The sequence below is a fragment of the Muntiacus reevesi genome, chromosome 6 (assembly GCF_963930625.1).
Source record: "Muntiacus reevesi chromosome 6, mMunRee1.1, whole genome shotgun sequence".
Classification (NCBI taxonomy): Eukaryota; Metazoa; Chordata; class Mammalia; order Artiodactyla; family Cervidae; genus Muntiacus; species Muntiacus reevesi.
The window spans coordinates 42,036,075-42,057,161 of NC_089254.1; the positions used below are offsets into that span (position 1 = coordinate 42,036,075).

Sequence of the window (21,087 nt, forward strand, 5' to 3'; positions counted from 1 at the left end):
CATCTTGCCCTCCTCCATGATCCTTGCTACCACCTGCCATAGTCACAAACATGACCAGGGGAACTTGAATGTGCTAGTTACCATAAGTCAATCAGGGTCCAACCCCAGAGATAAGGATAATCAGCTTCCCTGAAGCACCCAGGCTATGTGGGGAAGAGGTAGTTATGGAATAAGAATGTAAGAAATAATAGGAAGAGGGAAGTAGATGTTGTGTAGGCAGCTTGTTAGTGTCCAGTATACATCTGCACCTGAGGAACATAGAAAAGAAAGGAGAAGGGATATTTACAGAAGGGTTGAGACCCACTTGCTAGGTGGTAGTAAACGATATCTTTGTTCAGATAATACTTTGAGATCCAACTTGATCCCAGATTCTTCTTGTATGAACAAGCTGGGTATATCTGATTATATTTCCCAAAATGGCCATTACAGTATCTCCCATCCCATGAGCTCTTTTTGGATTGTGACTTTGATACACTTCCCATTAAGAAGTGGGGTCTATGTTCCCTCCTCTTGAATCAAGGTGAAAATAATGTTATGTTGACTTCCAAGCCTAGGTCATAAATGATGATATAACTTCTACTTAGTTCTCTCTGGGGACATTTGCTCTTAGAACTGAGCCTCCATACTGTGAGGAAGTCCAAGCAGCCCGTGGAGAGGCACATGGAGGAACCAAGCCTCCTGGTTCACAGACCTACCTCTGGCACCAACTTGCCAGGTGTGAATGAACCATCTTAAAAGTGGATCTTTAACACCCTGCTGATCCACCCTAGATGGTATCACATGGAGCAGGGACAAGCTTTCCCTAAAGATCCTTGCAAGAATTTCAGATTTTTAAGCAAACTAAACCAAATGCTTCATGTTCTTTTAGGCCACGAAGTTTTGTCATTGTGTTACACAGCAATGAATAACTGATACAGAAAACAAATGATAAATGACTGTATTGCCAGATCAAGCTTGTCATTCCATCCATCCCTAGCTACATACATTAAGATAGAAAACACGCAGCCATGACTATCTTTTAACACTTTATTATGGAAAATTTCAAACATATATAAAGTAAACAATGAACCCCTATGTGCCCATCACCGAGTTTCAACAGTTGTCACCATTCTGTGATTTGTGTGATTCTTTGGGTTAAATCAACATAACATCAATTTCATCTAGATTATATGTTTCCCCATTTTCCACCTGTTCTCTATTATAATATTTTAGGTAAAATCTACATGAATTCAAACGCACAAATCCTAGTTGTGTAATTCTGACAACGGATACACTTAAATCTCAGTCATTTTCCAACTTCCCAGAAAGTTCCCTTGTGTAGCCTTCCAGTTAAGCCTTCTGTATCAGTCAGGATCCAGTTAGGAGACAGAAATCACACCAGTAATTTGAATAAAGAACATTTATTCTATTTTAATAACTAAATTCTAATAAATAATTTAATTCAAAGTTGTTCATATTAACAATGATTTTAAATTAATAATAATTAACATGTTAAAGAAAACAGGAAGTGATAGACAAAAAGGATGAAAAGATGCAGGATTTTAGTTGGAATGTATAAAAAATCAAATGGACATTCTAGAACTGAAAAATGCACTATCTGAAATTAAGAACTCATTTGATATACTTAACAGTAGACGAGACTCAGTGTAAAACAGAATCTGTAAACTTGAAGACAATCAATGAAAACTATCCAAACTTAAGCACAGAGGGAAAAGAGAATGGGGAAAAAACAGAAAAGAACAAAAGAGGCATAGGACCAAGTTTTAAAAAAAGAAAAAGCTAAAATATTTATGATGGGAGTCCCAGAAGAAGAGAGAATTAGGTAGAAGCAAAATTTGAAAATGATCAAGAATTCTCTAAAACAGAAGAAAAATATGAATCAACTGATTAAGTAAGCCCAGTGAATCAAGCAGGATTAAAAGAAAAAAAAATCAGCCTCTATTCAAAAGTTGGCAGGGAAATGATATCCTAAGGAGACAGCCAGGTTTTATTCAGAACAGGTAGGTGGAGTTCAGAAGAGGTTAAATATACATGGAAATTTGTGATGAAAGATAATGTATTCCAAAACTTGCAGAAGATGGGTTTTAGAAGAGTTCTAGGCATGGAAAATTGGGTCAGGTGAATAGATGCAAAGAAAACAGGTAACCAGGTTAGGGTGGGTATGTGACACTCTCTTGCACCTGCTGGTAATGTGGTAGCAGAGATGAGTGAAGGACTCCTCAGAATAATATTGTCTTAGGCAGTAGGGAGCACTTCTAAGGGCTTCCTTTCTCTGGGGGCAAAGCAGGGTGGTAGGCTGGTGTGGAAGAGATGCTCTCATTCAGAGGAGGAAGCAGGGGTGCCTCCAGCAACTGGGCAGTTTTATGGCAAGTGGAGAGGAAGGCGAGGAGAGGTTACAACTTCCCTGATCCTCAACTCAAGTCCACTTGTGCTACCTGTTCCATGGCCAACTTGGACATAGCTATGCCTCAGAATGGCTTCATACTGAATCATAAACACAGTCAGCCCTCTGTATCTGCAGGTTCTTTATTCAACCAAACGTGGGTCCAAAATGACTGGGAAAAAATTCCATTGTTTCAAAAAGCAAAACTTTAATTTTCTATGTGGAGGCAATTATTTACATGGCATTTATACAGGATTAGGTACTATAAGTGATCTAGAGATGATTTATTTAGAGGTGATTTATACAGTAAGATGGAAATAGGTTGTACGTAAATACTGGGTATGCATAGATTTTAGTATCCATGGGGGTCCTGGAACCAAAGCTGAGGATACTGAGGGATGACTGTATTACATCCTTTGAAGAGACTCTGTCTTCTTCCCCAGCTCTGGGTGTGAGGACAGTTTCACCCCTCCAGGCCTACTTGCACTGATAATAGTACAAAAATGGTTTCAAAAAGGAAAAATCGATGATCCAAATTTTTCAGGTTCTCCCCATGGAAACTAAAATTCATTTTCTTTATAAAAGTTTGAAATTGTGCACCATGAAGTCAGTCATGTGTTAATATACCTAACCAAGAAAAACGTTTAATAGAAAAAAAAAAAGATGATTCTGAGAGATAATTGTGCAAACAATTCCACTTTCTGGCCCCTACCTCCTACTTTTCCAGCTCCCTCACTCAAATACTTCCTCTAGCCTTTTTCATTCACCTCTTACAAACTTCCACTTTCTACCCACATATCAGTATTATGTCTTGTTCTCATATCCCATGCAGTCCTTAGAGTCCTAGGCCCATCACTTTAGGCACTCTCAAAAGCTTAGCTCCCTCCCCACTGCCCTTTCATTATATATGTGTGGCAAACTCCTATCCTGGATGAAATCAACTCTTATTTGTGTACTTAGGTCTGATTTACTGAGTGCTGCTTGAGAAAATCATGCAACTGGGAAGATAAGTAGCAAGCTTTCTACACATTTTCAAATATAATTGTATAGAGGTAAAACACGAATGAAACTCATCATAAAAAATATTAAAACCATACAGATGTATATGGAGTAAAAGATTAGAGTTCTCCCCTAAAGCTATCCCCCAAAACATTTGCTGTTAATAGTTTGCCATATATTCTATGCATGTATTATTGTCTTATATACATACATACATATACATACATACACATATAAAAACACACTTATATACAAATATACATATGCATACAAATATGAAGTCAGATAAGTAGCTAGATTTTAGTAGACACTTTTGTTAGGTAATTTGCATTTTTGTCTTAAGGCACAGGTATATATTGTTCTACATAATATCCCATTCCCTTATTTACTATGTTCACTATGTGACAATGTTACAATGAATATACTTGTACATCCTTCTGGTTACATGAGCAAGTATGTCTCTAAAGTGGATCCTCAGAAGTGGAAATGCTTGGTTTAAGGATATTCATATTTAACATTTTAATAAATATTTGAAAATTACCATCCCAAAAGGAGAGGGCTGTACTGAATTGCCCCTCCCCCCCGCCCCGGGCACTTGCATAGGAGACTTACTCCCAGAGCTGGGCTCTCAACACTGCCTTACCCTTCTTCCTTCCTTTCCTGGACTTCGAATTCTCCCTCCTTGTCTGAATAACTTAACTACTCAAAACCCCTTCTACAACTGCCATCTCCTCCCAAACATCCTCATTCTTGACAAACATTTCACCTCATGTTTGTAGAGAAAATGGAAGTCACCAGAAGATAATTTTATTGGCTTCCTAACTCGGACATGCGTTTGAGTAAACTCCGGGAGTTGGTGATGGACAGGGAGGCCTGGTGTGCTGCGATTCATGGGGTCGCAAAAAGTCGGACACAACTGAGCGACTGAACTGAACTCGGAGCCTACAAAGCCTATCCACCCCTTGTCCTTCTTCCTTCCTGTTACAAGGTGGGTGGGGAAGGACAGTCTTTCCTCCCATTTAAGTCTTGGTTGTGTGGATCTTCCTTTCACACAAATGGCTGACTACCTTCTGGGTCGGGAAGATCCCCTGGAGAAGGAAATGGCAACTCACTCCAGTATTCTTGCCTGGAAAACCCCATGGACAGAGGAGTCTGGTGGGCTACAGTCCATGGAGTCACAAAAAGTTGGACACGACTGTGTGACTTCACTCACCTTCTATCTAAAGATCTCAGTTTCCACTCCTCAGCTAACCTCAATCTATTTTCTGCCTTCATCACTCCATTGAAAACCCACACTTACTTTGGGCCAACTCCACTACAACTTTTCAAGTCTTTATCTTAGGTGACACTATTGCCCACTTTTTTCATAAGGCCACACTCTCCTGCTTTTCTTCCTCTATCTCCAAGGCGTTTCATTCTCACTCCTCTAGCCCTTAGCTCTTCTTGTCCAAACCTTAAAAGCTGGAGTTTGGGGTTTCTGTCCTGAGCCCTTTTCCCCTTTCTTCTTGGGAGATGTCACTCATTCCCACCCCCCTCCCCTTTCAGCCACCATCAACCCTCTGTCTTCAACTCTGATCTGTGTGTTCAGCCCAGACCGCCGTCCTGTCCAAAGCTGACTTCATCTCTCCCCTTTTCGCTCCCCTTAACCTCCACTTTCTCTCTTCGCCAAATTCCAGTCCCTCCTCTGGGAATTCTCTGCCCATTCTTCCCACTTCTAACTCCGCCGCCACGTGGCTCCAGTACCTCGCAGACCTGAGGAATGTAGTTCTCCTTGAAGTATTTCCTCAGCCTGGGGCTGGCCCGGCGCAGCGAGGCCATGACCTGAGGCCCTACTGAAATGCTGCGCTGCTCGCTGGCCCTCCCCACGGCGGGAGCAGCAAGAGCCAGTCCGGAGCGAGGGGCTAGCGCGTCCCGGCGTTGCCACGGCAACCGCGCGACGTGGAAGGCGGGGCTAGGCATTGCGTTGCCTCGCGCCCTCAGTGGCCTGCCGGGAAGAGAGGCGGGCCTCGGCCCGGGGCAGGGACCCGCCTCCGGGCGTCCGGGGCGGCCCCCGGCGTGTGCTCTGGGGCGTGCAGTGCTTGCAGCGCTTCACCCAGTCTAGCTCGCCTCCAGCCGTGCCCCGCCCATTCTCCAGGAAGCCGCCAGGAAGCCTACGGGCTGAGTGGACTCTTTCACTTTTCAGCGGGGCGGTTTCTGAGAGGCGGAGCTCAGTCGCCCATTTCCTTTCTCCGGCGGCGCAGTCCCGGGCGGCGGCGCCTGGACCCGCTGGCTTCGGACACTCCCGCGCCGGGCCCAGCGCTGTGCGCGGCCCCAGAGGTAGCATGGGCGGCGCCCGGGACGTGGGCTGGGTGGCGGCGGGCCTGGTCCTTGCGGCCGGCGCCTGCTACTGCTTCTACAAGCTGACGCGGGGCCGGAGACGAGGCGGCCGCAGGCTTCGACTGCGCCCCTCGCGGTCCGCAGGTGAGGCCACGGGATCCCTGGCAGGTGGCGGGGACTGGGACTGGGGCTTTCCCTGGATGAGGGGTTGAAAAAGCTTCCCGTCATTGTGTATGATCCTTTAATGTGTTTGCTTGAAAGCTCTTGGCTTCCCTGCTGCTGCTGTTGCAAAGTCGCTTCAGTTGTGTCCGACTCTGTGCGACCCCACAGACGGCAGCCTGTTAGGCTCCTCTGTCCCTGGGATTCTCCAGGCAAGAATACTGGAGTGGGTTGCCATTTCCTTCTCCAATGCATGCATGCACGCTAAGTCGCTTCAGTCGTGTCCGACTTGTGCGACGCCATAGACAGCAGCCCACCAGGCTCCTCTGTCCACGGAATTCTAGGCAAGAGTACTGGAGTGGGTTGCCGCTTCCTTCTCTATGGCCTCCCTGTTCTGGGAGTAAATAAGAACCCCAGCCAGGGAAGGAGGTTGGTGAGAAGGGCGAGGTCGGAAAGCCCAGGTGCAAAAGGTGGATCTTCCTCTTAATTGGATGAGTGTAGGGCTCGGTTCCTTACCTTTATTTCTTTTTCTCCAAAATACCAGGATGGAAAATTGCTGTAACTTTCTTGCCCAAGTCTGGTGGCACAGCGGAGGATTAAGTTTCCCAGAAGTGTGTTGATTGCCTTTCGCGTTAAATCTTGCTCCTGACCTTTTTGTTACCAGAGAGTTTCTCCTGAATGTGCATCGGGTGTTGCCCGGCCTGCAGCGATACGTGAAATTCTGCATGCGGTTAGCGTGGAAGAAGGGACACCTGAGGGGCAGCTCTGAGAGGAAGTACTTTGAAGTCACCGTGGTCTGTGTATAAGCAAAGTTTGCGAGACAGGAGATACAGATATAGCTATGTATATCAAATTAGAACGCTTGTCTGCATGCAGGACAACCCTCTTGGTGGACAAGTGCATGATTAAGTTTGGGTTCAAAAGTTGATTGGTCCTTTCAAGATTCTAACAATTTGCTCATGTTCTGAGGGGGATATTTCAGTTCATGGGAGTTGTTACAGAAATTATTAAAAAATAAAATCTGCCAACCAAGAAATTCCTCTCTTACAAATGTGGGAAAGAACTAAATAGTTTTATTATCAAATAAGCATTTAACCAGATGGCTACGCACATCACGAGCAGTCTGCTAGTGGAATTGCGAAGACTGAATTCTCACCCCTTTTAGTATCTACGCAGGTGCAACCTATTTCATATTATGTACCTACCCTCATGATAAACAGTAATTTGTCCTTAAGAGGATTTAACCATTTGCTACACATGGTTCGCTCTAAATTCACTGGTAGTGAGATGGTGTTTGTGTTAATTACCCTTATATAAAAGGAAAAATAAGACTTGTCAGTGTCTTTATAACCATGTAGTCACAACATAGAACTAAGTACCAAGCTCAGACTCAAACGGATAAGGAGATGGGGACTCCTTCCATGATTTTTACACTTCAAACAGATGACATCAAAGCCACTGAGAAAGACTTCTTAAGGTGGTAAACCAGCAAGAGGCTTAGCTTTCTAAAAGATGTACATTCATACTAAAAGGACAAAGGAGTTACAGTTAGAAATTTGCTCAAGGAAATCTTCACAAAAAAGGGAGTAGGCACAAGGGGAAGAGAATCCATTTTTTAAAAGATTTGTACTTATTCTTGCTGCCAAAGCTTAATTTGTTGTCTTTGTGTCAGATATTTCTGTGTAAGTGTTTAGTCAGGTGACCTGAACCCAGATACCTACTAACTTATACTTACTGAAAAAGATGAAACTGACAAAGTCTTACTACTTCCCCAAATCATCATTACCATGGTCAGACAGCTTACAAAATAAGTTGTTCACAGTCCCTTCTGTTGGTCATTTATTGGACTGGAACCTGGTGGTCCGGAGTCGATGATGAGAGAGTGAAAGAAGGAAAGAGGCTAATATTCCCTGGGTTACGCAACCGACTTTTGTGCTCCAGGGAATCAGCCAGAAATAGAGAGAGAGAGGGAAAGAAAGAAAGACACAGGGACCCAAGCTCTGATGGAGCAAAGGTGTTTTAATCAACACGGTGTGGGCATATATACTGTCTTACAAGGTAGTTATTCTCAGCAAAGATAAAGATTAAAATTCCAGACTTAAACATAAGGCGATCCATGTTAAACAGAGAGAGTTGTAAATAATCACTTTTACCGTGATTCATAAGATTTACCGTATGGTTCATAAGAAGGAAGAGGGTACTTACCACCATATTGAAAAACTAACGAAGGAGATGCCTGGATTCCACAGCCCCGGAAAGGCTTGCCTTTCCTCTTAACTCCTGAATATTCAGGAATTAATAAGGAACAGAGGATTCCTGACAGATCCAAAACAGCACACAGGAAACCTCCTGTTAAATGCTTCCTGACAATTCCCCCTATTTTATTATATTTGTAAAAAAAAAAAAAGGTCCTGATCAATTGAATCTGGTTAGTATTAACCAACCTTGTAGAAAGGTGACGATAAACAGCAAATACAATTATCAAGACAATCACCAAAGTTACAGTTCCAGACCCGATGCTATTTGTAATACTTTGAAACTATCCTGGTGGGTCTGGACCAGATAATTTGTTGAGCTAAAGTTTCCAAATTAGTGGAAGAGGGCAGATGTGTAGAAGAAGTTTCAAAGATTTCCTTTTGCAGTAATTGTACATTCAGAGAGGCATTATCATGTAAATGAAATTTGATTTGTTCCCAGTTGTAGGTATTATGATTGAAGTAAACAGGGGTAACACAAAATTGGCAGTTAATAGAAGTTACAGAATGTAAAGTCTTATTAAATTGTAAATTTCCTATGGCTATAACAAAAGGAACTGGGACACAGGCCTGTATAAAATATGACTGATTATAGCAAAAGAAATAGTTACTATGACCATGACTGGTCCCTGTGAAATGTCCGGTCTAAGTCCCAAGTTCTTCGGTGCTGGCAGCAAGTTTCCATATGTCCCATTGTTCAGGCCCAATTTGTTTATCGAGGACGATTTGAGGAGAAGCGGATGCCATTCCACAGTCAAGCCAGCCAAGAAGTCCTTTGTCATGGTAATGTTTCATTTGTAACCTTTTACATAATGTTTTTTGTTCTTTCCTTAAAGTTTCAGTAGTGTAAACATGGTTTACAGACAAAGGGCAGCAATGTCCAAAAGTCTTCTTTTGGAGGCAGGACGAAAGCCCAAGTTTGTCGGCTAACTTTTAAGCATAATTTTGCTGGGCCCATGCACAATGGAAGGACTTCATAGCCTAAAGAAATGTTAATTAGCTTTTCCTCCTCCCCAGGGTGTGAGGGATCCAGGGAGGGGGCATATGGGTGGAGTCATTAGTTGATATGATCGGTCTTTTCTCCCTCCATTTTATGACCTATAATAAAGGGAGATTGGGTAAGAAAGCCCAGTTAAGTTTGGGAGGCACAGGCTAGCAGGCTGAGCATTGTCAGGAAAGTGTATTCAGGACTCCGAGGCAGTCCCTGTTGAGAGACCAAATTTTCAGCTTGATTAGTAAGGGTTTTTATCTGTCCTCAAGAGGGGAGGTCATAGGATTGATGCCATCAAGGGCGGTGCTTCCTGGAGATCTTTAGAGCTGCCATGGACCGTATTGGAATTTCTTCCTCCTGGGGTTCTTGTTGTCACATCTTCATCTTGAATGTTGGGGGTACCCTTGGGTCAAATCTTTCAGAGAGGAAGCCATGTGAGTTCATTGGATCCATCTGGAGAAATACAAGCATATCCCTTTCCCTGTAAGATTAGTTTCCCAGATTTCCATTGTTTATTGAACCCGTCTTGATACCAAATGGGCAGAGGAAGAGAAGTGTCCTTAATTCCTTCGAAATGTCTTTCTGCCCTTGTTAAAATATTTCCCTGTGGTAAGTTTAAAAAATTTAAAACAAAGCTGTATTAACAATAGTTATAGGTTTAGGAAATATCTTATGTTGGAATCTAGTAAAGTCTGCTTTAGATAAGGAAGACAGTAGTGTTCCTGTGTATTCCCCCTTCTTTAATTTTTTTATTTGTAACTTTAGTGATGTGTTCGTTCAACAGTGTCTTGTGTCTGTGGATTAAAAGGAATACCTGTAATATGTTTAATAGAAAAAGATTGTAAAAATTGTTTAAAGTGTCTAGAAATATAGGTAGGACCATTGTCTGTTTTAATAGAACTAGGAGTTTATGATGGAGGTTTCTATATTTTTTAATTAAAAAACAATATATAGAGTCAGAGACTATATTAATGGGGTAAGGATGTAGGCAAATAACTTGAATTCATTATGTTGAGCAGAATGAAATTTAGTATAAAGGACTTTATATTTTTTAAGAGATCAGAATGAAACTTTGGTGTTTTTAGTCCCATCTATATAAAAGAAATGTGAGAAATAATAAATTTTTTAGAAAAGCTATTTGGAAATAGGTAGAAGTTTGCAATGTGTTCTCAAATTGCAATTTATCATATGTAACTACTAACAATCTGCTCATTAGAGAAAGGAATTGTCTCAAAACTCAGAGAATAGCACCAGGCCCCTCACCCACAACATGCATTTTGAGATAACCTTGGCACCAGGTGAGTTGTCCCAGGCCATAAAATGATTGACATGAATCTTGAAAAAAGGCAGATTACCATACAAATAGTTTTGTTTACATAGATTAGGGGAACAATATCAGTATAACATACTGGTTTGTCAAGTAGGTTCTGAGCCATTAGGCGGAACTGACTTGAAGACAGTCTGGGGTAAATGTATAGCACATTAACACAGCTTAAGACAAACATTTCCATAAGAAAAATGCATTGGTTAACTCAGGGTTTGAGAATAGCTGACTTCAAGTGAAACCAGGTATCATTATGGCAACACAATATTTTAAGAGAAACCTCCTTTTAAATTTGTATAGAGAAGGGGGGAAAAAAAAGAAATATCGCTAGTTTGTTTCCTCCTGCCACTTAAGAGATAAAAATGTCTGACACCTGCAGCCTATTTTCTCCATTTGGAGACCCCTGGCCTTCCTGCCTGTTAAGTCAAACTAGATTGGCCAAGTAAAAGACTGAAGGCTTGTGGGGGCGGGGGCCCAAAAAGTCCTGTAGGTATTCTAGAGAGGACTGCTTGAGGGTAAAGGAGAAAGTCATTTAGGGCTGGTATATCGACAGCAGCACTGCCGGATGTTGAGGGTTTGAGGGAAAAGATGGAATTTGCCCCTGGTTTTTGTTGAAGGGGATCTGGGGGTGGGGGGGGGGGCGGTCTCCTGCTTGGAGTTTCCCAGAGTAGGTTTTCCTTCAATGTCAAATTTAGATATACACTCTTTGACCCAATGCATTTTTCTATGGCAACGGGGGCAGACTTTTGGAGGTTGTTTTTTGTTTTTGTTTTTTTAGTTTTCTTAGGGAAGTCCCTTTTTAAGTGGTTTTTATCTCCACATGTAAAGCATCCTTTATTTTCCTTTTCTTAAGGCAGCCGCCATTTTTCAACTTGCATTTACATCTTTTGAGTTTCTGATCTTATATTGTGACAAGCCTTCAAATAATCAAAACTAGTCCCTGTCTCACGAATTGGGGCTATAGCCCTTTGACATTCCTGAGTTGCATTTTCATAAACAAGTAATTTTTTTAGTTGTCTTTTAGCTTTTTTCTTTCTTTCTTTCTTTCTTTTTTTAAATTACACTATGGGCTTAAGGGAGTTGTTGCCAGAATCATTAGGTTCTATCAAGGGAGAGACTTTGGGATTTGTGCCCGCTGGCAGGGGAGGAGCATTTGGAGCAACTGGGGCAGGGTTAGTGGGAAAATTCTGAAATATCTTATGTTGTTCTAATTGGGTCTTTTGTAAGACTTCATCGTCTAATTCATATTCATGTAATAAGTGTTCTGCTTGTTGCTGAATATCAGGAGGGCTAGAATTACCTTGAAATGGCAGAATCACAGCTTCAGTGAGAGCCCATAGGGGCCAGAAATCTATCAGAATATTTTTCCCTGTCTGATGGCTCATTCAACATTCTCTTTGACCTGATGCCAAATTTCTAAATCAAAACTACCTTCATCAGGGAGCCAAGGGATACATTCAACAACTGTCTGAAGGCAAGCCTCTATTCACTGGCGTGAAACTGAAAATCCCTGAACTTTAAATAAGTGATGAAGTAAAGTAGAAAAGTGAGGGGCTTTCCAGCCGATCGACCCATGTCTTAGTACTTACCGGCCTCAGTAGACCCTCTGGGGTCAATCCGTCTGAATCTGCCACGTGTACCAGAGTCCCTGTTCGGGCGCCACTTGTTGGTCCTTTATTGGACCAGAACCTGGTGGTCTGGAGTTGACAATGAGAGAGTGAAAGAAGGAAAGAGGCTAATATTCCCTGGGTTACACAGCCAGCTTTCACACTCCAGGGAATCAGCCAGAAATAGAGAAAGAAAGATAGACAGACAGACATGGGGACCCAAGCTCTGATGGAGCAAAGGTGTTTTAATCATGGTGTGGGCATATATACTGTCTTACAAGGTAGTTATTCTCAGCAAAGATAAAGATTAAAATTCCAGACTTAAAAACATAAGGCGATTCTTATTAAAGAGAGAGAGTTGTAAATAATCACTTTTACTGTATGGTTCATAAGAAGGAAGAGGGTACTTACCACCATATTGAAAAACTAACGAAGGAGATGACTGGATTCCGCAGCCCCGGGAAAGGCTTGCCTTTCCTCTTAACTCCTGAATATTCAGGAATTAATAAGGAACAGAGGATTCCTGACAGATCCAAAACAGCATACAGGAAGCCTCCTGTTAAATGCTTCCTGACACCCTTCCTGAAGCTATTTTTTTTTTCCTTTGAAGAAGATTTAAGAAATACCCATTTTGTCAGAATCATCCTTATATTTTGCATGGTGATCTTTTTTTTTTTAATTGAAATGAACATTGTATTAGTGTAATATAAACAGCAAAATGATTTGAAATTTGTTTGAATTGCAAAATGATCTCCATAAGTTTAGTTGACATCTATCACCACAAATTTTTTTCTAATGAGAGCTTTTAAGATTTATTCTCAGGATGGGGAATTCGTGTAACTCTATGGCTGATTCATATCAATGTATGACAAAACCCACTGAAAAATAAAAAAATAAAAAATAAAAGAAAATTAAAAAAAAAAAAGATTTATTCTCTTAGCAACTTTCAAGTATACAACACAGTATTATTAACTATAGTCACCAAGCTGTTTATTGCTGTAAGTACTTATTGCTCTTATAACTGGAAGTTTGTACCCTTTGACCAAAATCTTCCCATTTCCTTCAGCCCTCAGCCCCTGGCAACCACCATGACACTCTTCTGTTTCTATGAGTTAAGAATGTTTTTTTTATATTCCACATCAAAGTGAGATCATTCTGTACTTGTCTTTCATTTGTTTGACTTATTTCAGTGGACATCATGTCCTCAGGGTCCATCCATGTTGTCACAGTGGCGGGATTTCCATCTTTCTTTTGGCTGAATAATATGCCATTGTGTGTATGTGCGAGTGTGTGTGAGTGAGTGAGTTACCATGTTTTATGTATATATTCATCCATCGATTGACACATAGGTTGTTTCCCTGTCTTGACTATTGTAACTAATGCTATAGTGAACATTGGGGTGCAAATATCTTTTCAAGGTAGAGGTTTTGTGGAATCATGAAGAGGAATTGTTAGATCATGTGATAGGTCTATTTTTTATTTTTTGAGGAACCTCCATATTTTCCATAGTGGTTGGAAATTTGCTTTCCCACCAACAGTGCACAAGCATTCTCTTTTCTTTACATCCTCACCAGCATGTGTTTTGTCCTTTGAAGAAAGCCATTCTGACAGGTATGAGGTGATAGGTAACTGTGGTTTTGGTTTGCATTTCCCTGAAGATTAGTGATGTTGAACCCCTTTAAATGTACTTCCTGGTCGTTTGAATGTCTTTCAAAAAAGATCCATTCAGAGCCTCTTCCCATTTTGTAATCAGATTGCTTCCTTTTGTTTTTTCTTACTGAGTTACATGAGGATTTTAAGTATATTTTAGGTATTAACCATGTATCAGATACATGATTTGCAAATATTTTCTCCAGTTTCATAGGTTGCCTTTTCATTTTGTTAATGGCTTCCTTTGCTGTACAGAAGATTTTTTAATGTAATTCCACTAGTTTATTTTCCTTTTGTTGCTTCTGCTGCTGCTGTTTAGTTGCTAAGTCATGTCTGACTTTTGTAACCCCATGGACTGTAGGCCACCAGGCTCCTCTGTCCATGAGATTTCCCAGACAAGAATGGAGTAGGTTGTTATTTCCTTCAGGGGATCTTCCCAACCCAGAGATCAAAACCACTTTTCCTGCATCAACAGGCAGATTCTTTACCAATGAGTCACCAGGGAAACCCTTTGTTGCTTCTATTTTTTGGTCAAATTCAAAAAATCATGTTAAGACCAGTGTTAAGAAGCTTACCATCTATGTTTTTTTAGGAGTTTTAAGTTTTCAGGTCTCATATTCAAGGCTTTGATCCATTATGAGTTGACTTTGTGTATTGTGTAAGATAATGGTCCAGTTTGATTATTTTGCACATAGCTGTCTAGTTTGCCAAGCACCATTTATTGAAGAGACTGTTCTTTCTCCAGGTATATTCCTGGCTCCTTTATCATAAATTAATTGATCATATACATGAGGGTTTATTTCTGGGCTGTCTGTTCTATTCTGTTGATCTTTGTGTCTCTCTCCCCTGCCCCAGTACCATACTGTTTTGAGTACTATAACTTTGTAGTATATTTTGAATTCAGGAAGCATGATGTTTCCAGTTTTTGTCTTAACATTACTTTGACTATTTGTGATTTTTTTTTTTTTAGTTCCATAAAGATTTGGGATTGTTTTATTTCTGGAAAATTGGCATTGGAATTTTGATAGCTATTGCTTCCTTGGTGGCTCAGATGGTAAAGTATCCTTCTGTAATGCAGGAGACCTGGATTAGATCCTTGGGTCAGGAAGATCCCCTGGAGAAGGAAATGGCAGCCCACTCCAGTATTCTTGCTTGGAGAATTCTATGGACAGAGGAGCCTGGTGGGCTACAGACCATGGGGTTGCAAAGTATTGGACATGACTGAGCAACTAACACACTTTGGGTGGTATGGACATTTTAGCAATAATAAATCTTCCTACCCCTGAGCATAAGTATGTTTGCATTTATTTGTATCATCTTCCATTTTTTCCATCAGTGTCTTATAGTTTTCAGTGTACAAGTGTGTCACCTCCTTGATTAAATTTATTCCTGGATATTTTATTCTTTTTGATGCCATTACAAATGGGATTGTTTTCTTAATTTCTCTTTTTTATAATTTGTTTTTGTGCAACTGATTTATTTTTCAGTTTTTGTTTATTTGTTTATTTTTGGCTGTGCTTGGTCTTCCTTGCTCTGTGCAGGCTTTCTCTAGTTGTGGTGAGCAGGGGCTACTCTCTAGTTGCAGTGCACAGGCTTCTCATTGTGGTTGCTTCTCTTGTTGCAGAGCACAGGCTGTAGGAGTGTGTAGGCTTCAGTGTTGCAGTGCACAGGCTTAGTTGCTCTGTGGCATGTGGAATCCTCCAGGACCAAGGCTCAAACCCATGTCCCTTGCATTGGCAGGCAGACTCTCATCCACTGCACCACCAGGAAAGTCCACAACTGATTTTTTTTTTTTAATATTGAATTTGTATCTTGCAACTTTGCTGAATCCATTTATTGGTTCTAACAGTTTTTTAGTGGAGTCTTCAGAGTTTTCTCTGTATGTCATCTGTAAATAAAGTTTTACTTCTTGCTTTCTGATTTGGATGCCTTTTATTTATTTTTCTTGTTGAGTTGCCCTGGCTAGGACTTCCAGTACTATGCTGAATAAAAGCGATGAGAGTGGCCATACTTGTCTCGTTTCTCAGAAAGCTTTCAGTTTTTCACTGCTGAGTATGATGTTAGCTGTGGGCTTTTCGTATATGACCCTTATTATGTTGAGGTACATTCCCTCTATGGGGCTTCCTTGGTGGATCAGTGACAAAGAATCTGCCTGTTTAATGCAGGAGAAGCAGGTTTGATTTCTTAGTGGGGAAGATCCCCTGGAGAAGGAAATGACAACCTACTCCAGTATTCTTGCCTGCAAAATCCCACGGACAGAGGAGCTTTGCAGGCTCCAGTCCATGGGGTTGCAAAAGAGATATGACTTAGTGACTAAACACCAACGGCAACATCATCTCTGTACCCACTGTCAGAGTTTTTATCATGAGTGAATGTTAGATATTGTCAAATGCTTTTTCTCCATCTGCTGAGATAATTATGTGACTTTTATTCGTTTTATTACTGTAATGTAACACAGTATTGATTTGCAGATATCGAACCACTCTTGCATATCAGGAATAAATCCCACTTGATCATTGTGTAGATCCTTTAATAATGTGTTCGCTGATACTCTGTTGAGAATTTCTGCACCTATATTCTGGGTATATCGACCTGTAATTTTCTTTCCTTGTGGTGTCTTTGTCTGATTTTGGTATCACGGTAATACTGGCCTTGTAAAATAAGTTTGAAAGTGTTCTCTTCTACTTTTTTGGAAGAGTTTGAGAAGGACTTGTATTCTTCTTTAAATTTTTGGTAGAACTCACCAGTGAATCCATCTGGTCCTGAACTTCTGTTTTTAAGGCAAGTTTTTGATTACAGATTCAGTTTCCTTACTGGTAATTGTTCTGTTCAGATTTTCCATTTCTTCATGATTCAGTTTTGGTGAGTTTTATGTTTCCAGAAATGTATCTCTTTCTTCTAGGTTGTCCAGTTTGCTGGTGTGTGATAGTTCTTAGTAGTCTCTTACGATCTTTTGCATCCTGTGGTATCAGTTGTAATGTCTCCTCTTTCTGTTCTTGTTTGAGTCCTCCCTTTTTCTTGGTAAGCCTAGCTAAAGGTTTGTTTTTTATCTTAAAAAAAAAAAAAAGCAGCTGTTGGTTTCATTGATCTTTCCTGTTGCCTTTCTTGTCTCTATTTCCTTCACTTCTGCTCAGAAATTTGTTATTTTCTTCCTTCATCTAACGTTGGACATTGTTGTTTGTTTTTCTGGTTCCTTGAGGAGCAGTAAAGTGCGGTTGTTTGACATCTGTCTTTGTTTCTTATGTAGGCATTTATTGCTATGAAATTCCCTCTGAGAACTGGTTTTGGTACATCCCATATATTTTGGTATGTTGTATTTCCATTTTACTGCTTTATTTCTTTTAATTTATTTATAATTGGAGGATAATCAGTTTATAGTGTTGTGTAGTTTTATGCCAGACAACTGTGTGAATCAGCCATGTTGTAGGTATTGTTTCTTCGCGAAGTAGTGTCTTGAGTCTTTGGACCCCATGGACTGTAGCACACCAGGCTTCCCTGTCCCTCACTGTCTCCCAGAGGTTGCTCAAACTGATATCCATTGAGTCGATGATGCCGTCCAACCACCTTATCCTCTGTTGCCCCCTTCTTGTCCAGCCCTCAAATCTTTCCTGAGGTCCTTTCCAATGCGTTGGCTCCTCACATCAGGTGACCAAAGTATTGGAGCTTCAGCTTCAGTCCTTCCAATGAATATTCAGGTCTGATTTTCTTTAGGATTGACTGGTTTGATCTCCTTGCTGTCCAAGGGACTCTCAGGAGTCTTCTCCAGCACCACAATTCCAAAGGATTAGTTCTCCAACCATCACCTTTCTTTGGGCTTCCCTGGTGGCTCAGCTGGTAAAGAATCTGCCTGCAATGGGGGAGACCTCGGTTTGATCCTTGGGTTGGGAAGATCCCCTGGAGAAGAGAAAGGCTTCCCACTCCAGTATTCTAGCCTGGAGAATTCCATGGACTGTATAGTCCATGGGGTGGCAAAGAGTCAGACATGACTGAGTGACTTTCACTTTCAGCTTTCTTTATGGTCCAAATCTCATTCATACGTGACTACTGAAAAAACTATAGCTTTGACTATACGGACCTTTATTGGCAAAGTAATGTCTCTACTTTTTGATACACTGTCCAGATTTATCATAGCTTTTCTTTCAAGGAGCAAGCATCTTTTAATTTCATGACTGCAGTCACCATCTTCAGCAATTTTGGAGAGCCTAAGAAAATAAAATCTGTCACTATTTCCACTTTTTCCCTCTCTATTTGGCATGAAGAGATGGGATTAAATGCCATGTTCTTAGATTTTTGAAAGTTTGAGTTTTAAGCCAGCTCTTTCACTCCACTCTTTCACCTTCATCAAAAGGCTCTTTAGTTCCTCTTTGCTTTCTGCCATTAGAATGATATCATCTGCATATCTGATGTTGTTGTTATTTCTCCTGGCAATTTTGATTGCAGCTTGTAATTCATCCAGTCCAGCATTTCTCATGATGTACTCTGCATAGAAGTTAAATAAGCAGGGTGACAATATACAACTTTGATGTACTCCTTTCCCAATTTTGAGCCAGTCTGTTGTTCTATGTCTGGTACTAACTGTTGCTTCTTGACCTGTATATAGGTTTCTCAGGAGGCCAGTAAGGTGGTCTGGTATTCCCATCTCTTTAAGAATTTTCCACAATTTGTGGTGATCCACACAAAGGTTTTAGTCTAGTCAGTGAAGCAGAAGTAGATGTTTTTCTGGCATTCTTTTGTTTTTTCTATGATCCATTGGAGTTGACAGTTTGATCTCTGGTTCTTCTGCCTTTTCTAAATCCAGCTTGTACATGTAGGAGTTCTCGGTTCACGTACTGCTGAAGCCTAGCTTGGAGAATTTTGACTATTACCTTGGTAGCATGGAAATGAGTGCAGCTGTCTGGTAGTTTGAACATTCTTTGACATTGCCCTTCTTTGAGCTTGGAATGAAAACTGACCTTTTCCAATCCTGTGGCCACTGCTGAGTATTTTTAATTTGCTGACATATTGAATGCAGCACTTTCACAGCATAATCTTTCAGGATGTGAAATAGCTCAGCTGAAATTCCATCACCTCTACTAGCTTTGTTCATAGTAATGGTTCTTAAGACCCACTTGACTTCACACTCCAGGACGTCTGGCTCTAGGTTTTTGACCACATCATCGTGGCTGTCTGGGTCATTAACACCTTTTTTTGTACAGTTCTGTGTATTCTTGCCACTTCTTCTTAGTCTCTTCTTCTGTTAGGTCCTTGTTGTTTCTGTCCTTGATGTGCACATCTTTGTGTGAAATGTTCCCGTGGCATATCTAGTTTCCTTGAGGAGATCTCTAGTCTTTCTTATTCTATTGTATTCCTCTCTTTCTTTGCATTATTCTCTTAAGAAGGCTTTTGTATTTCTCCTTGCTGTTCTCTGGAACTCTGTATTCAGTTGGATTTATCTTTCTCTTTCTCCTTTGACTTTCTCTTGTTTTCTCAGCTATTTGTAAGGTTTTCTCAGACAACCACTTTGCCTTCTAGCATTTGTTTTTCTTGGGAATGGTTTGGTCACCATCTCCTGTACAGTGTTACTAACCTCTGTCCATAGTTCTTCAGGCACTCTGTCTGCCAGATCTAATCCTTTGCATCTATTCATCACCTCCACTGTATAATCATGAGGAATATGATATAGGTCGTACTTGATGGTCTAACGGTTTTCCCTACTTTCTTCAATTTAAGCTTGAATTTTACAATAAGGAACTGATTATCTGAGCTTCTCCATATTCGGCTGCAAAGAATATAATCAGTCTGATTTCAGTATTGACCGTCTGGTTATGTCCACATGTAGAGTCATCTCTTGTGTTGTTGGAAGAGGGTGTTTGCTATGACCAGTGTGTTCTCTTGGCAAAGCTCTGTTAGCATTTGCCCTGCTTCATTTTGTACTCCCAAGGTGAAACTTGCCTGCTACCCCATGTATCTTTTGACTTCTACATTTGCATTCCAATCCCTTATGATGAAAGGACATCTTTTTTGTGTGTTAGTTCTATAAAGTCTTGTAGGTCTTCATAGAACCTTTTGACATCAGCTCCTTCAGCATTAGTGATTGGGGCATAGACTTGGGTACTGTGCTGTTGAATGGTTTGCCTTTGAAACAAACAGGGACCATTCTGTCTTTTTGAGATTGCACCCAAGTACTGCATTTTGAACTCTCTTGTTGACTATTAGGATTACTCCATTTCTTCTAAGGAATTCTTCCCCACAGTAGTAGATATAATGGTCATATGAATTAAATTTGCCCATCCCTGTGCATTTTAGTTCATTGATTCCTAACATGTTGATGTTTACTCTTGCCACCTTCTGCTTGACAACATCCAATTTACCTTGATTTATAGACCTAATATTCCAGGTTCCTATGCAATATTGTTCTTTACAACTCAGACTTTACATTCACCATCAGACACATCCACAGCTGAGTGTTGTTTCTGCTTTGGTCCAGCCTCTTCATTCTTTCTGGAGCTATTTCTGCTTTCTTTCCCAGTAGCATATTGGACACTTACAGACCTGCGGGGCTTATCTTCCACTGTTGTATCTTTTTGACTTTTCATATTGTTCATGGATTCTTGAGGCACGAATACTGAAGTGGTTTTCCATTCCCTTCTCTAGTGAACCACATTTCGTGAGAACTCTCCACTATGACCCGTCTGTCTTGGGTGGCCCTGCATGGCATGGCTCATAGCTTCATTGAGTTACACAAGCCTGTGATCAGTGTAATCATTTTGGTTAGGTTTCTGTGATTGTGGTTTTTATTCTGAAGACTGTGTTTGATTATAGTTCTTGCTGCTTCTGTCTGCCCTCTGATGGATAAGGATAAGAGGCTTGTGCAAGCTTCCTGAGGGAGGGACCAGCCGTGGGGAGAACTGGCTCTTGCTGTCTTGGGTAAAGCCATGCTCAGTAAATCTTTACTTCAATTTCCTGCTGGTGGATGTGGCTGCACTTCCTCCCAATTAGTTGTTTGTCCTGAGGCGACCCAGTCCTGGAGTCTACGGTCTCTACAGTAGGGCTAACTAGCAGCCTTCCAAAAGGACTTAACGCCAACACGCACCTCCCTGGACTGCTGCTGCCAGCGCCCCTATCCCTGAGGGAGGCTGCTTCCAACCCAGGCCACTTCTGAGCCTCGCCTCTGCAGGAGACCCTCAAACACTCACAGGCAGGTCTGACACAGTCTCTTGTGAGGTCACCACTTCTTTCTGGTGTGCACAAGATTTTGTTTGTGGCCTCCAAGAGTCTCTCTTTCCCCCAGTCCTGTGGAAGTTCTATAATCAAACCCTGCTGTCCTTCAAAGTCAGTTTCCCTGGGGATTCCTTTTGCTGGCTCCCAGTTAGCAAGTCTGATGTGAGACCTAGAACCTTCGCAGCAGTGTGAGAACTTCTTTG

The 21,087-nt window shown here is 41.2% G+C and overlaps 2 protein-coding genes across 2 annotated transcripts in view; one reads left to right on the top strand and one right to left on the bottom strand.

Moving 5' to 3' along the window:
* Positions 1 to 5,200, bottom strand: part of FBXL13 (F-box and leucine rich repeat protein 13) — a 215,503-nt gene extending 210,303 nt beyond the window's left edge. Inside the window, exon 1 of the mRNA XM_065938466.1 lies at positions 5,126 to 5,200. Within this exon, the coding sequence (XP_065794538.1) occupies positions 5,126 to 5,200 (75 nt within the window). The remainder of the gene's footprint in view (positions 1 to 5,125) is intronic.
* Positions 5,201 to 5,485: 285 nt separating this feature from the next.
* The window catches only part of ARMC10 (armadillo repeat containing 10), a 67,979-nt gene continuing 52,377 nt past the window's right edge, over positions 5,486 to 21,087 (top strand). The window contains exon 1 of the mRNA XM_065939977.1: positions 5,486 to 5,842. Within this exon, the coding sequence (XP_065796049.1) occupies positions 5,704 to 5,842 (139 nt within the window). The 5' untranslated portion in view covers positions 5,486 to 5,703. The remainder of the gene's footprint in view (positions 5,843 to 21,087) is intronic.